Source organism: Babylonia areolata, chromosome 34 (assembly GCF_041734735.1).
Source record: "Babylonia areolata isolate BAREFJ2019XMU chromosome 34, ASM4173473v1, whole genome shotgun sequence".
Classification (NCBI taxonomy): Eukaryota; Metazoa; Mollusca; class Gastropoda; order Neogastropoda; family Buccinidae; genus Babylonia; species Babylonia areolata.
The window spans coordinates 23644173-23660004 of NC_134909.1; the positions used below are offsets into that span (position 1 = coordinate 23644173).

Sequence of the window (15832 nt, forward strand, 5' to 3'; positions counted from 1 at the left end):
CACCCCTCTTGTCTGCCCCCTCCTAACACCCCCTGCCCCCCACCACCACCCCTCTTGTCTGCCCCCTCCTAACACCCCCTGCCCCCCCCACCACCACCCCTCTTGTCTGCCCCCTCCTAACACCCCCTGCCCCCCACCACCCCAACCCTCCTTCCCCACCCTGTTGTTTGGTCCTGGCATTTTAGAAGGACGCACACATAGTGTGTGTTGACAACAGGCGACGGTTGTTTTGTTTCATACAGTTCATGTCGCATTCCTCTCTCCAGTCTTCACAATCACCACCATCTGTCATCGTCTTTATTTTATATTTTCTTCCTTGAGACTTTGTTACGGTTCCTGCACAGATTATTTAAGTCCATTATGTTGTAAATGTAATTTTAGGGATTTTTTTTCCCCTGTGTGTATGTTAGATTTTTGTCTATGTGTATGTTAAGTTGCATATCTTTTAAATTGGTTTGATGAATTGAATCATTTGTTCACATAGCTGCAGTCACTTACGTTACTGCTGCAAACCTTGTTGATGAAGGCTGATTCAGGTGATGAAATATCCTGTATGCATGAAGCAGCGACATGCAAGGGAGGGTGGGGTAGGGAGGGGGGGAGGGGTTTGTAAAGCTGTTGTGCTTTCCTAGGTCCTGCCTGCTACTGCACGGCAGAGCAGAGTCTTTCTTGGAAAGATGCAAGGTGGCAGAATGGTTAAGACGCTTGTCTGCCAATACAGAATCCCTGAGGGTCTGGGTTCGAATCACTCTCGTCCTTTCTCCCAAGTTTGACTGGAAAATTAAACTGAGCCCCTAGTCATTTGGATGAGACGACAAACCAGTATCTTATGTGCAGCAAGCTTTTAGTGCACGTAAAAGAACCCACAGCAACAAAAGGGTTGTCCCTGACAAAATTCTGTAGGAAAGTCCACTTTGACAGGAAAACCACGTAAACTTGCAGGAAGAAAGAAAGAGGATAAAAAAAAAAAGGTGGTGTTCTCAGTGTAGCGCCATGCTTTCACTGTGGGGAGAGCAGCCTGAATTTCTCACAGAGAAATGTGCTGTGACAAAACGAAAAGACTAAGGCAACATACATAAAAGAGGGCTGGTTGTGATTCATGGTACTGTTTCATGCAGCGCAAAATGCCTGACACTGGTTTGACAGTATCGGTTGTCAGGTACTGCATTGGTGGCCTGTTTTGCCATCTGAGTTGGCCTTCATTCAGTTAGTGTAGTTGTTGAGTGCCACATGGTTTGTGAAGACATCAAGGATGCATTTTACTGATTCGTTGTGTTCCCGTCACAATCAGTGGACTTTTTGTGTACCGCATGTCCGATTATGTGTTGATTTGAATTAAGGACTTTGACATGGAGTTTATCCCTTTGTTTCTTGGAAAAAAAAGAGTTTGTTGGTTTCTTCGAAAAGATTTGATATTTCGAGATGTAGAAATATTTTATTGTCTGCTTTTTTTTTTTTTTTTTTTAAAGATGAGTTGTTGATTTTTTTTTTCCTCAGGCAAGATATTAAGATGGTTGTTTTTTTATAAACTTGTGTTTTGTTCAACCATGGAATGCTGCATTGTTTCAAATGGCAATACTGTTACTACATTCTGAAGTGAAGAACATTGATGGTGAAAATGTGTGATGTTAACCCTGTCTGGGCCTCACCTTGCTGTTCTTTTTGCCCCCCTGCCTTGAAACACTGCTTAGAAACACATGCACACACACAGACTGGCATAGAAACACTGCTTAGAAACACACGCACACACACAGGCTGGCATAGAAACACTGCTTAGAAACACACGCACACACACAGACTGGCATAGAAACACGCACGCATGTACGCACACACACACAATGGCTTAGAAACATGCGCGCGCACACACACACACACACACCAGTGGTATATTGGTTATTAGTTTGAAACTGGAATAACGTTTCATGTCATGATGCGATGCTTAGTTGTTGAAACAGCATAGTCACCAGTAACTGACGTTAACATCAGAAGTTCTGCTATTCCAGTCTTTAAAATGGGTGGGGTTTTTTTGTTGTTTTTTTTTTTTCAACTTTCCCCAGTTTCTTATAAATCAAAATACTCAGCTGTAATGAAAAATGTGTCAAATTTTACTCAGAATTAGCAAAGAAAATTGCTTGCTCAATATCCTTACAAAAAAGTAGAGATGGCTAAAACAGCTAATGTTGGAACAAGGCTGGTCATACCATTGACAACGGTCATCTATTTTCACAACGTGAAACAGACAGACATTGAGTCGCTTGAAACTTTTGTCATGGATAATGGACAAGTTATGAAAACTCTCAATACCACTACAGACAGGTTGTAATATTTTGATTAATGAGGGATACAGACATGCCAGAACACGGAGCTTAACTCATTCTATTCATGCAGCATTGAATCGGGAAGCTTTTTGTTTGTTTTTCTATGTCCTGAGAGGCACAAACCAGTGAATATAATTGTAAATGAACAGATGTGTTCCCCACAGATGTTGTGTGATATAATCGTTTTGAACTGATGCTTGGTGATGGTACGCAAGCAGTGGTCCAGTTTCAGTTGTTGAGTGTGGAACATTGACTTCCTTGTGTTGTATTGAAAGGAGAATTCAAACTTGAAACTTGAATGCAGTGATGGCCGACACGGTTTTCTTTGGTGTCACACACTGGCCAACTGTCTCTTTTTTTCCTTTCTTTCTTTTTTCCCTCTATTTATGTGGAACTGGAATGAGACATATTTTGTGTGAACGCTGGTCATTTATTTTCTGTATGCTGGGGCTTTTTCTTGCTTTTTTTTTTTTTTTTTTTTTTTTTTGAAGGATGGTGAGAAGGTTTTGTTCTAAATGAAGGGAAGTCTTTTTTTTTCGCTCTACTATTTGCCAGCTGTTAGTTTCATGTGTTTGTGAGTGGTAAGTGGGATGATGTTCTTGTGTATCTGGGTAGATTGGCTGTTCGGTATTTTTGTTGTTGTTGGTTTTTTGTGTGAGTGTGTGTGTGTGTGTGTGTGTGCACATATTGACCATGGGGCTTGTCAGCCAGTGTTTTTTTTTTTTTTCTGTGTCTCAGCATTGACAGGTGACGACTTTCGTGTTTGTCAGCCAGAGTTTTATGTGTCTTTACACTTGCAAGTGTTGACATGTGTTTGTGAGCTGGTATTTTGTGTCTGAACATTGGCAGGTTATGACATACGTTTGTCAGCCAGTGTTTTCTGTGTCTTCACCCCGGCAAGAGTTGAACTTTGTGTTTGACAGCAGTGTTTTTATTGGGTGTCTGAACATTGGTAAATGTTGACCTTTATGTTTGTCAATTGGTATATCATGTCTGAACATTGGTAAATGTTGACCTTTATGTTTGTCAGCTGGTATATCATGTCTGAACATTGGTAAATGTTGACCTTTATGTTTGTCAACTGGTATATCATGTGTGAACATTGGTAAATGTTGACCTTTATGTTTGTCAGCTGCTATATCATGTCTGAACATTGGTAAATGTTGACCTTTATGTTTGTCAGCTGCTATATCATGTGTGAACATTGCCAGGTGATGACTTGTGTGTTTGTCATGCAGTGTTTTCCGTGTATCAACATCAGCTAGTGTTTGTCTTTGGTGAGGGATGGTCCATTTGTGATGTCAGCAGAAGCCAGTGACTTTTCCATGAAGGGTTGCTGGTTGTACGTCTTGAGTGTGGTTTGTCCTGTCTGTCCTGGGTTGACAGGTGATTGGGTTGTCATGGTAACATTGGGTTGTCATGGCAACAGTTGGTCAGGCTGGATCTTGAACACTGGCCGGCATGTGTTGTTTTTTGTTGTTGTGTTTTTGGAAAGTGTGGATGTTTGTTGCGGTTTTGTGCTGTGTGGTCAGCACCTTCTTTGTTTTATCTGTTGTTACTTGTGACACGATTTCTGGTGAATGGTTACTGGATTTATATTATGTATGAATGTCTTTTTCATATGCTCTCTCTCTTTCTCTGTGGTTCTTTTCACTCTTCATACTTTTTTTTTTTACATTTTCAGTCACATGACCTCAGATTGAAAGCGATGTTATTTTCTATCTATTGTGGAATGTATTTTTGTCTTTGTTCTGAATGACAAGTGGGTGGTTCAGCCAACGGTCACCTGTCAGGTTGAAGTGTTCCCTTTGTGAACAGGACTTTTTGTTTGAAAGGTGGTTCAGTTTACTGTACTTGCCAGAAAGCAACAGCTGACATGAAGGTGGCACAGTGGTTAAAACACTCATCTACCAGTACAGAGTCAAAGGGTCTGGGCTATCGCCCTTTCTCCCCAAATTTGACAGGAAAATCAACCTGAGCGTCTGGTTATTTGGATGATAAACGTAGGTCCCCTATGCAGCACACTCTTGGCGCACTGAAAAAGAACCCACTGTTGTCTGCATAGCCATGTGTCGTAGAGTGCGTGCAGAGCCGGTTTTGACTAGATCACGCCCCTTAGAGAGGCCACTGTGGCGCCGTCTTCGGTGATCTCCTGTTCTGGTAACAGTTTACAGTTGGCCGGGTTTTCTCTTGGGAGTTTCCCTTCTCTTGGAAGGACTGCCTGCTGAGGCTAATGGACTCCATCTGCCCGGGTTTGAAATCAGAGTTGTCCTTCTCCTAGACTATGTGGGTCCACGGCACCTTATTCCATATCATTTGGTGCAACCCCCAAAGGGAGGGCTCCCCCATCCGCCACCCGGGGGACGTACCCCTGCGCCGCATAGTCCCAGCGCGAGGTAAAAGAACCCACTGCAACGAGTGTTGTCCTCTGGCAAGATTCAGTCGAAGATACCCACTCTGATAGGTACACAAATATATATGCATGCACTCAAAGCCTGACTGAGCACGTTGGGTTATGCGGCTGCTCGGGCATCTGCTAAGCAGATGTAATGTAGCGTACATGGATTTTTTTTTTTTTTTTTTTTTTTTTCAAACGCAGTGAGGCTTCCTTGAGAAACAAAGTGTCGACATGTTGATGTGTGGTGGTGTGTGACCAGCATTGGGACTGTGGTGTGTGGCCAGCATTGGGGCTGTATCTCATTGTTCTGATGACGGCTGTGCAGTACCACTCTACTAGTCTTCTTAAGAAAAGTGATAAAACTGAATCGGTACTGATGGGTTTTTTTTTAATTATTATTATTATTTTTAATGAATTTCTTGTGGACTGTACCTTTGATTGTCATGATGATGACGATTACTGTATCCGTTTCAAATGTTTTACCATGTGGGTTGGGAGTCGGGCAATGGGCTTGTTAATTGATGACTTGGTCAGACAATAAAGACATGCCAAGTATGTCCTACCTTTGCCTTTGTTTTGTCGTGGATGTACGCTGTTGAATGGTATGGCATTACTTTATGTCACAACAGATTTCTCTGTGTGAAATTCGGGCTGCTCTCCCTGAAGGGAGCACATTGTCATAGTGCAGCATCACCCTTTTTTTTTATTCTTCGGTTGTTAGTTAAGTCCATACAGGTGGACGGGCGCAATAGCCAAGTGGTTAAAGTGTTGGACTGTCAATCTAAGGGTCCCGGGTTCAAATCACGGTGACGATGCCTGGTGGGTGAAGGGTGGAGATTTTTACGATCTCCCAGGTCAACGTATGTGTAGACCTGCTAGTGCCTGAACCCCCTTCGTGTGTATACGCACGTAGAAGATCAAATATGCACATTAAAGATCCTGTAATCCATGTCAGCGTTCGGTGGGTTATGGAAACAAGAACATACCCAGCATGCACACCCCTGAAAACAGAGTATAGCTGCCTACATGGCGGGGTAAAAACGGTCATACATGTAAAAGCCCACTCGTGTGCATACGAGTGAACGTGGGAATTGCAGCCCACGAACGCAGAAGAAAAAGAAAAAAATCCATACAGGTGTATTTGTTTCACGATACTGCATGCATGTTCTCTCGCTCTCCTTGACACATTAAGACAAAGAGCTCCAAAACCTTCAGCAGAAGATGATTCTGAACTTTTCTCAACTCGATATTTCCTGTCTTTTTTTGTTTGAACATCTGTACAACCTTAATGGTGATTGTTTATTCCACTCAACATTTGTTTGTTGTGTGTGTGTGTTGTTTGAGCAAGGCACATTCTCTGAGCAGAAAAAAATAGTATACATCTGTACACATGTCCGATACCTTATATTGAAATTTTTGCATTCTCAGTAACACAGACAGCTTTGTTATAAAAAAACAAACAAACATAGAATTACACATCAACATTGCCCTGCTGAAAAAACAGGTTTGACACCCCTTAACTGCAAAAAAAAACCCCAAAAAAACAAAACAAACAAACAAACCCTCATCCAACTGAGGTATAAGGTTGGAATGTAGTTACATAATTGATTTCCAAGTGGGTGAGTAAAGATGCACAGTACTGTATTGTACTGATTATATAGAAGGGTTGTGAATATAACTAAAGCTGGCACACATTTTCTTTTTAATAATCCCCCTCGCCCCCCATCAAAAACAATCCTCACCTATAAAGAAAAATCATGTTTTATTATCACCTGTGCCAGAAAGTTATCCTCCCCTCGAAAAAAAAAAAAAAAAGTGTTATCAACAGTGCTAGAAAGTTATGCTGGCTGACAGCTTCCTGAAACGATAATATGAAGCAAACTTCACGTGAACAGGCATGAATGTCCTGAAGCTAATGGTCAATAAAAAAAGAAATTAGGACTTTAAACCAACACCCACACAAATGTGACTGGTGGTGGGAAGAGCTTGTAGAACGGGGAAGGTGGGAATGAGAGGGGAGACAATCTGGTTTTCGCTGTGACAGTGGTGTCACGTTGGATAGTCCCCCCTGAAAGTCAATGACACGGAGCACACGAAGAAACCAATTGCAGGGAAAAGTAAGGGGCTTAACCACACACTGGACTGACCTCAAACCAAACAACAGCATGGGAAGCAAGTAAGTCGATTGAAAAACAAACAAAAAACAAACAAAGCTTGCGTTTTAGATAAGACGAAAAAACGTGCAAAACAGTGGTGTTTGCATGTGCTTCTTTGAGGGATATTATTTGTAGTAAGAGCAAAACTGATCACAATGGATATCATAACTATGTTGATTAAAAAGCTGAAAAAAACCCAAACAAACAAACAAACAAACAAACCCAAACAAAAAGAACCCCAACTAAAACAACAACAACAAAAATGTGTGAATTACAGCAAATGTGCATTATAAACTTAAATGTTTGTTTCTTTTTTTTTCCAAACGGGTTCAGAAACCCTGCACCACCCAGTATGAAAGTTTTTGTTGGACTGAAAAGTAATGTGCACTGGATGAACTCAGGGTGTTGTGTTTTTGTTTCGGAAGCAGCATACCAGTTTTGGAATCTGTGAATGGGTACTGTTCAGAAAGATCCTCAGGTTTGGCCGAAACAAGCTGTACAGAGAATGTCGTCCTGCGAATTTGTGAACGTTTTGATAATCACGATAATAAAGCGGAGCTGATCTGGAAGACGGATACAACACTGCCGTTCAACTCACAACACCCGATGCCCAAGTTTGCAAGGATACTGGCCACGCGTGTACTGGGTCCGGACCGAAACCAGTATGCCTGTTTAGCAGTCGGTGATGCGTACCGGTTTGGGAGTGAAGCCCAGACCGATTCCGGACGGGGTGAGCATGGTGGGAGGGTCCGGGGCATCGGGAATTCCCGGCATGGACGGCAGGTTCTGGTGTGCCCTGTGGGGGAACAGCCCGGGGGCCTGGGGGGCGGAGAGTGGGGGCAGGCGTTTGGGGGTGTCCCGGAACCTGAGGCTGAGGAAGATGTCCTCCTGGTGCACCACGTCCTCGACGTCCTCACACCTGTCCTCACACCTGTCCTCCTCACACCTGTCCGGCTTCAGGTGCATGGTGGACGATTTCTCCGAGTCTTTAAAAAGAAAAAAACAAAACAAAACCGTCCGACTAGTTCATCACAACTCATAAGTGCTTGGTGGGCGATTTCTCAGAGTCTAAAAATACACAACAAAAATCCGCCGGACAAGTTCATCACGACCCTATCTATTTGGTGGGCGATTTCTTGGAGTCTGTAAAAATAACAAAAAACCCAAATCGTCAGACAAGATTCTCATGACCCTAAGTATAAAAAAAACAACAACAAAAAAACACAAAAAACCCCCACCTTAGTGGGCCATTTAACAGCGTCTGTTAAAAAAAACAAAAACAAAAACAAAAAACAAACAAACACACACACACAAAACAACCAACCAACCAACCAACCAACCAACCAACAATTTTAAAAAAAAAACATCAGACGAGTTCATCACGACCACAAGTGTTTGGTGGGCCATTTCACAGAGTTTGTAAAAAAACAACAACAAAAAACAAACAAAAACAAAAAACAAAACAAAAAAAACAACAAACAAACAACAACAAACACACACACACACACAAAACAACCAACCAACCAACCAACCAACTATTAAAAAAAAAACCCATCAGACCGGTTCATCACGACCCTAAGTCCTTTGTTTGTCATTTTTCAGAGTCTGTAAAAAAAAAATTAAAAAAATCGTCAGACAAATTCCTCACGACTTTAAGTATTTGGTCGGTGATTTCTCAGAGTCTGCAAATAGAGACCGTTAGGCCAGTTGATCACACAGTGTGCTGATGGCTGTGAAGCGGTCAGTGTGGTCACACACACACACACACACACACACACACACACACACACACACACGCACACTGATTCTCCTGGTACCACAACCTAACCTCTCTTGCTATAAACAAACAAACTGACCATAGGTCTTGGTCTTGAGATAGACCTCCCCCCACTACCCTAACCCCTCTTGCTGTAAGAATGGAACTGACCATGGGTCTTGGTCTTGGGGTAGACACCCCCCCCCCTCCCTACCCTAACCTCTCTTGCTGTAAACAAACTGACCATGCGTCTTGGTCTTGGGTTAGACCCACTACCCTTCGGGCACTCGACTGTTGGCCGCCGTTCTTTCTCCGTCTCCGGACCTTGCGATTGGAATGAACTTCCTCTTTCGCTTCGTCAAGTCTCCACACTCAGCTCTTTCAAGTCTGGCCTTAAAACCCACCTCTTCCCAAAATAGCCTCCCTTGCCTGCCCTTCCTTGTCTTTAATTTCTACAGTTTTAGAGTTATGCATGCGTGCGAATGACTGGTGCGAAAGCGCTTTGATTTGTCTCTGCACAAGATTCAGCGCTATATAAATACCATTATTATTATTATTATTATTATTATTATTATTATTATTATTACCCTAACCTGTCTTGCTGTAAAGGGAGATAAACTGACCATAGGTCTTGGTCTTGGGGTAGACCTTGAACCTCCAGAGGAGGACGAAGACGATGACGACAATCACCAGAACACAGGCCAGCACAATGACGGCGATCACTTCAGGGTGCAGTCCTGGGTCCTGTACACACACACACACACACACACACACACACACACACACATTCACTATTCACCTGCATCAAAGTGGACTGATGCAATACACTTGCACGCACAAATCCTCCCTTTTCGTCTCAAATCATCTGGCCCACGCTTACTCAGTGCAAAATCACGCGCGCGCGCGCACACACACACACCAGCAGCAGCACAAACACCTTACACACACACACACACACACACACCAGCACACGCCTCTAACCCCCCACCCCCCTTTCCCCAACATACATACACACATACAGATCCAGATCACAGCACACACACCCTTACACACACGCACAGATACCCCAGCAATACCCTCCCTCCTTCCCCCCCCCCCCCCACACGGATCCACACCCTCACCCCCTCCCCAAACACACACACACACACACCCATCCCCATCCTCCAGCCACAACTCACATCGTCAGCATGGCACACCGCCCCGTAGTACTTCTTCCCGTCCACCGTCATCTCCGGGGTCAAGGTCGCTGTGGTGCCGTCGTAGGTGAAGGTCACTCCCTGGTGGATGTCGTCACACATGGTCTTCAAGATGGCGTCCATTCCTTCCGTGCTGCCCTCTATCGTCAGCGTCACCACCACACTGCCTGTGAACCATGTGTTACGTCCCAAATCAACCCTCCCTCCCCTTCCGAAAGTCCCCCCGGGGAACACATCAATGTCCCAAATCGTTCCCCCGGGGAACACATCAATGTCCCAAATCGTTCCCCCGGGGAACGCATCAATGTCCTAAACCGTCCCCCGGGGAACACATCAATGTCCTAAACCGTCCCCCGGGGAACACATCAATGTCCCAAATCGTTCCCCCGGGGAACGCACCAATGTCCTAAACCGTCCCCCGGGGAACACATCAATGTCCTAAACCGTCCCCCGGGGAACGCATCAATGTCCTAAACCGTCCCCCGGGGAACGCACCAATGTCCCAAATCATCCCCCCAGGGAACGCATCAATGTCCTAAATCATCCCCCCGGGGAACGCATCAGTGTCCTAAACCGTCCCCTGGGGAACGCATCAATGTCCTAAATCACCCCCCCCCCCACCCCCCAGGGAACGCATCATTGTCCCAAATCATCCCCCTGGGGAACGCATCAATGTCCTAAATCCCCCCCCCCAGGGAACGCATCAATGTCCTAAATCATCCCCCCGGGGAACGCATCAATGTCCTAAATCATCCCCCCGGGGAACGCATCAATGTCCCAAATCGTTCCCCCGGGGAACGCACCAATGTCCTAAACCGTCCCCCGGGGAACACATCAATGTCCTAAACCGTCCCCCGGGGAACGCACCAATGTCCCAAATCATCCCCCCAGGGAACGCATCAATGTCCTAAATCATCCCCCTGGGGAACGCATCAATGTCCTAAATCCCCCCCCCCCCCCGGGAACGCATCAATGTCCCAAATCATCCCCCCGGGGAACGCATCAATGTCCCACATCATCCCCCCGGGGAACGCATCAATGTCCTAAATCACACACACACACACACCCCCCCCCCCCGGGAACGCATCAATGTCCTAAATCACCCCACCCCCACCCCACCCCAGGGAACGCATCAATGTCCTAAATCACCCCACCCCCACCCCCACCCCAGGGAACGCATCAATGACCTAAATCACCCCACCCCCACCCCCACCCCAGGGAATGCATCAATGTCCTAAATCACCCCACCCCCACCCCCACCCCAGGGAACGCATCAATGTCCTAAATCACCCCACCCCCACCCCCACCCCAGGGAACGCATCAATGTCCTAAATCACTCCACCCCCACCCCCACCCCAGGGAACGCATCAATGTCCTAAATCACCCCACCCCCACCCCCACCCCAGGGAACGCATCAATGTCCTAAATCACCCCACCCCCACCCCCACCCCAGGGAACGCATCAATGTCCTAAATCACCCCACCCCCACCCCAGGGAACACATCAATGTCCTAAATCACCCCACCCCCACCCCCACCCCAGGGAACACATCAATGTCCTAAATCACCCCACCCCCACCCCAGGGAACACATCAATGTTCCAAATCATCCCCCAAGGACTTCTCAGTGTCCTAAATCGTACCCCGGGGGAGACTGGGACGTCCCCTCCGCACCCCCCCCCTTCCCACCCTCCTGCTGTTTCGGCCCCACCCCCTTTTTTTTCACGCACACAAACGTTTCTTCTTGTATGTTATATTCCGTCTAATTAATTCCTTGCATATCTTGATATGTGTCTTTCACACACACACACACACACACTCCTACACACACACACACACACACACACACACACACACACACACACACAGACTGAACACACACACACACACACACACACAGACTGAACACACACACACACACACACACACACACAGACTGAACACACACACACACACACACACACACACACACACACACACACAGACTGAACACACACACACACACACACACACACACACACAGACTGAACACACACACACACACACACACACACACACACACACACACACACACACACTCACCAGGCCTCTCCTTGAAGTCCCCCACCCTGACTCCCTTTAGCTGACCGTAGTGGTTACGGACCTTGGCGGCAAAGTACCTGGCCGTGGTGGGGTCAAAGGTCAAGGCCAGGCGCGCCTCCACCTCCCTCCTCTCCTCCACCTTCAGGTCACGCTGGGCTGACGTCATCACCGGCACCTCCACCTCCACGCCCACCTCGTACTCCGGGGGGTCAGAGGTCAGGGTGAAGGTCACGAAGCACAGGCCGGGGTCGGTCAGCACGATGTTGGTGAACTCGGCGGTGGAGGTCGCGGGGTCAATGGTGGCGCTGGTGTCGCCCTCTAGGCGCCCCGGGCACAGTTCCGGTTTGGCCAGGGAGGCGGTGACCGTCCACGTGTGGTTCTGGTGGAAGCGGTGGTACAATATAGTTTATCATCATCAGTAGTAATAGTAGTAGTAGTAGTGGTAGCAGCAGTATTAAGTATTAGTATCATTGTTATTGTTGTTTTGTTGTTATTATTATTTTTTTTAATTTTTTTTTTATTTTTTTAATAAATACAAATCTAGGGCAAGTTGGCGGAATGGTTCGAATCCCACTCTCGCTCTTTCTCCCAAGTTTGACAGGAAATCAAACTGAGCATCTAGTCATTCGGATGAGACGATTAATCGAGGTGTCGCGTGCAACACGCACTTGGCGTACTGAAAAACAAACAAACCCAAAAACCCCAATAAAACAAACCCATGGCAACAACAGTGTTGTCCTCCCGCAAAATCCTATGGAAGAAAAGAAAATCCTCTCTGATACGTACATGGGATTATAATTATTTGCATGCACTCAAGACCTGACTAAGTGCGTTGTGTTATGCTGCTGGTCAGGCATCTGCTTAGCAGATGTGGTGTAGCGTGTATGGATTCGTCCGAACCCCAGTGACGCCTCCTTGATAAACTGAAACTATAAATGTATTGATCAGTTGATTTGTCTATCCACCCATCTTTCTATCTATATATCTCAATCAACACATCACCATAGCATTCTAGAGCGTCAACATTTATTTGTTCTATTTGAGCACACCACTCGTATTTTGCAACATCTCCACTGGCTCCCTGTCTCACACAGAATAAAGTAAAAGATCAGCACTCCATGTTTTAAATGTACTTACAAATCTGCCCCTTCCTATCTTTGTGGCTGCCTTCACCTCTACACTCCATCTCGCTCTCTACGATCGGTTTCGGATCCACTCTGTTTACGCATACCAAGATTCAAACACTCCACTGTTGGACGCCGTTCAAGAACGTTCTTTGTCTCTAGACCTTGCAAATGGAATGAACTTCCTCTTTCACTTCGTCAGGTCTCCGTACTCAGCTCTTTCAAGTCTGGCCTTAAAACCCACCTCTTCACAAGATAGCCCCCTTTCCTTATCTTCAATTTCTCCAGTTTTAGAGTTATGCATGCGTGTGAACGACTGGTGTGAACGCGCTTAGATTTGTCTCTGCACAAGGTTCAGCACTATATTATTATTATTATTATTATTATTATTAAAACGGTTTCTGTGTTCCTACATACTATGCACAAACTCCGAATTTGAAAGCAACGAAGTGATCGAGAGAGGCAGAACGTGCAAAACAGCAGGCTTCGTTTTTTCGATTTTTTGCTTCCTATTTCAGTTTTCTTCTTGTGCACTCGAGGGCACTTCATTGTACAGTGTTTAGTTAGCAATGTAGGCCATCAACTGAAGAAATGGAGGCCATCAACTGAAGAAATGGAGGCCATCAACTGAAGAAATGGAGGCCATCACTGAAGAAATGGAGGGCAGCAAACTGAAACCCACGACGTTCCACACAGAGCTTTGAGTGCTTGTGCGATGCACCTTTCAGGTAATCATCTGTGTAAACCGGTACAGAAAAAGAGCTGAGTATTTGTTGTATGGGGGTAAAGGATGATGGTGAATGTTGCTTTTCCTCTCTCCATCACACTCATGAAAGTCTCATGCATACAGATACCACGTGTACATCTGCGGTACTGGTGTGCTCACCATGCACCAGATACCACGTGTACATCTGTAGTACTGGTGTGCTCACCATGCACCAGATACCACGTGTACATCTGTAGTACTGGTGTGCTCACCATGCACCAGATACCACGTGTACATCTGTAGTACTGGTGTGCTCAACATGCACCAGATGCAGTCAACCAAACATTACAATAATGAATAATTTTCAAACTATGAAGAGAAACGTTAGTAGCTTTAACAGGACAGTACGACAATGCATACAAATGAGACCCCCCACCCCACACACACACACACACACACACAAAACAACAAAAAACAAACCCGAGTAGGCAACTCATATACATCGTTAATACCTTGCCCATGAAAAGCACATCAGTGTTCCAGGAAGGATATGACAATGTTAACAGGAACCAAGTAAGATATAGGCGTCATGGTAATTCAGTTATGTTACTTTTCTGATTTTTCTTTAAAGAAAATGCTTTTGATTGAAAACAATAGCATTTCACGCAGCGTTTTATATGGGGCACAGACCAAGATGAAATGCAATTCCGATTTGTCAACTTCAGGGCAAAACGAGAGAGAGACAGAGAGAGAGACAGAGAGAGAGAGAGAGAGAGAGAGAGAGAGAGAGACAGAGACAGAGACAGAGAGAGAGAGACAGACAGAGACAGACAGACAGACAGACAGAAGTGACGTTACCCTCCAGCCAAGGTCCGTGATGTGCTGTTTGGTCAGGTGATCCACCAATCGGAAGCTGAGCTGTATGGGGGCGTTGACCAGAGGGTGGTGGGTCATCACAGCTCCCAGCAAGGCCACTGGCCGTTTGGACACCTGCAGGGACCATCACAGGTCACAATGGGTCAACGTTTCTCTCATTTCCAGCACCTAACTATTTGCTGAAAACTGTTTTATGATTAGAACTATTTTGACCTGGATACTAAATTTTGGGGTTCAGTCAATGTCACCATCAGATAAGCAGAGTGTTTAAATTACAAACTACACAAACATGTGTCAAGAACTGGAAAGATGTGCATCACGCCACTAATCATTGCAGACACAACTTTTTCAAGTTATGGATATTGTTAAAAAAAAAAAAAAAAAAAAAAAAAAAAAAAAAAAAAAGAAGAAGAAGAAGAAGAAAAAAAAAGAGAGGACAAATTCGCCTGAAGAAAGAATAGTTTTTAGGATTATGATGAAGAAGAACATGATGATGATGATATCATTATCATCATCACTGTTAGCAGCAGCAGCAGCAGCAGCAGCAGCAGCAGCAGTAGTTGTGGTAACAGTGTGTCAATCCATGATTGAGTTCAGTATAAGTGATCTTCACGAAGTTTCACCAATGCAGAAGATGAAGAAGACACATACGCACAAGAAGAACAAGAACGAGAAAGAAAGAGAGGAAGAAAGAAGGAAAGGACGAAGCCTCAGAGCAAAAGGGTGGGACTGCAGGCTGAATCTGAAGAGAGAAAGAATGACAGAAAGACAGACAGACAGAAGAACAACGCCTCGCATCAAAAGGCAGGGACTGCAGACTATAGTTGAAGAAGGAAAGAAAGACAGAAAGAAAGAAAGAAGGAGAGACAGACAGAAAGAAAGAAAGAAAGAAGGAGAGACAGACAGAAAGACAGAAAGAAAGAAAGAAAGAACAACGCCTCACATCAAAAGGCAGGGACTGCAGACTGTAGTTGAAGACAGAAAGAAAGAAGGAAAGACAGAAAGAAAGAAAGAAGGAGAGACAGACAGAAAGAAAGAAAGAAGGAGAGACAGACAGAAAGAAAGAAAGAAGGAGAGACAGACAGACAGAAAGAAAGAAAGAAGGAGAGACAGACAGAAAGAAAGAAAGACAGAAATAAGAACGCCGCCTCACATCAAAAGGCAGGGACTGCAGGCTGTAGTTGAAGAAAGAAAGAAGGAAAGAAAGAAGGAGAGAAAGAAAG

General features: G+C 45.1%; 1 protein-coding gene across 1 annotated transcript in view; it reads right to left on the reverse strand.

Annotated features, from left to right (window-relative positions):
* Window positions 1-7200: 7200 nt before the first annotated feature.
* Window positions 7201-15832, reverse strand: part of LOC143277601 (fibrocystin-L-like) — a 95871-nt gene continuing 87239 nt past the window's right edge. The window contains 5 exon segments of the mRNA XM_076582477.1: window positions 7201-7858; window positions 9252-9372; window positions 9807-9991; window positions 11904-12282; window positions 14592-14723. Coding sequence (XP_076438592.1) covers window positions 7545-7858; window positions 9252-9372; window positions 9807-9991; window positions 11904-12282; window positions 14592-14723 — 1131 coding nt within the window. The 3' untranslated portion in view covers window positions 7201-7544.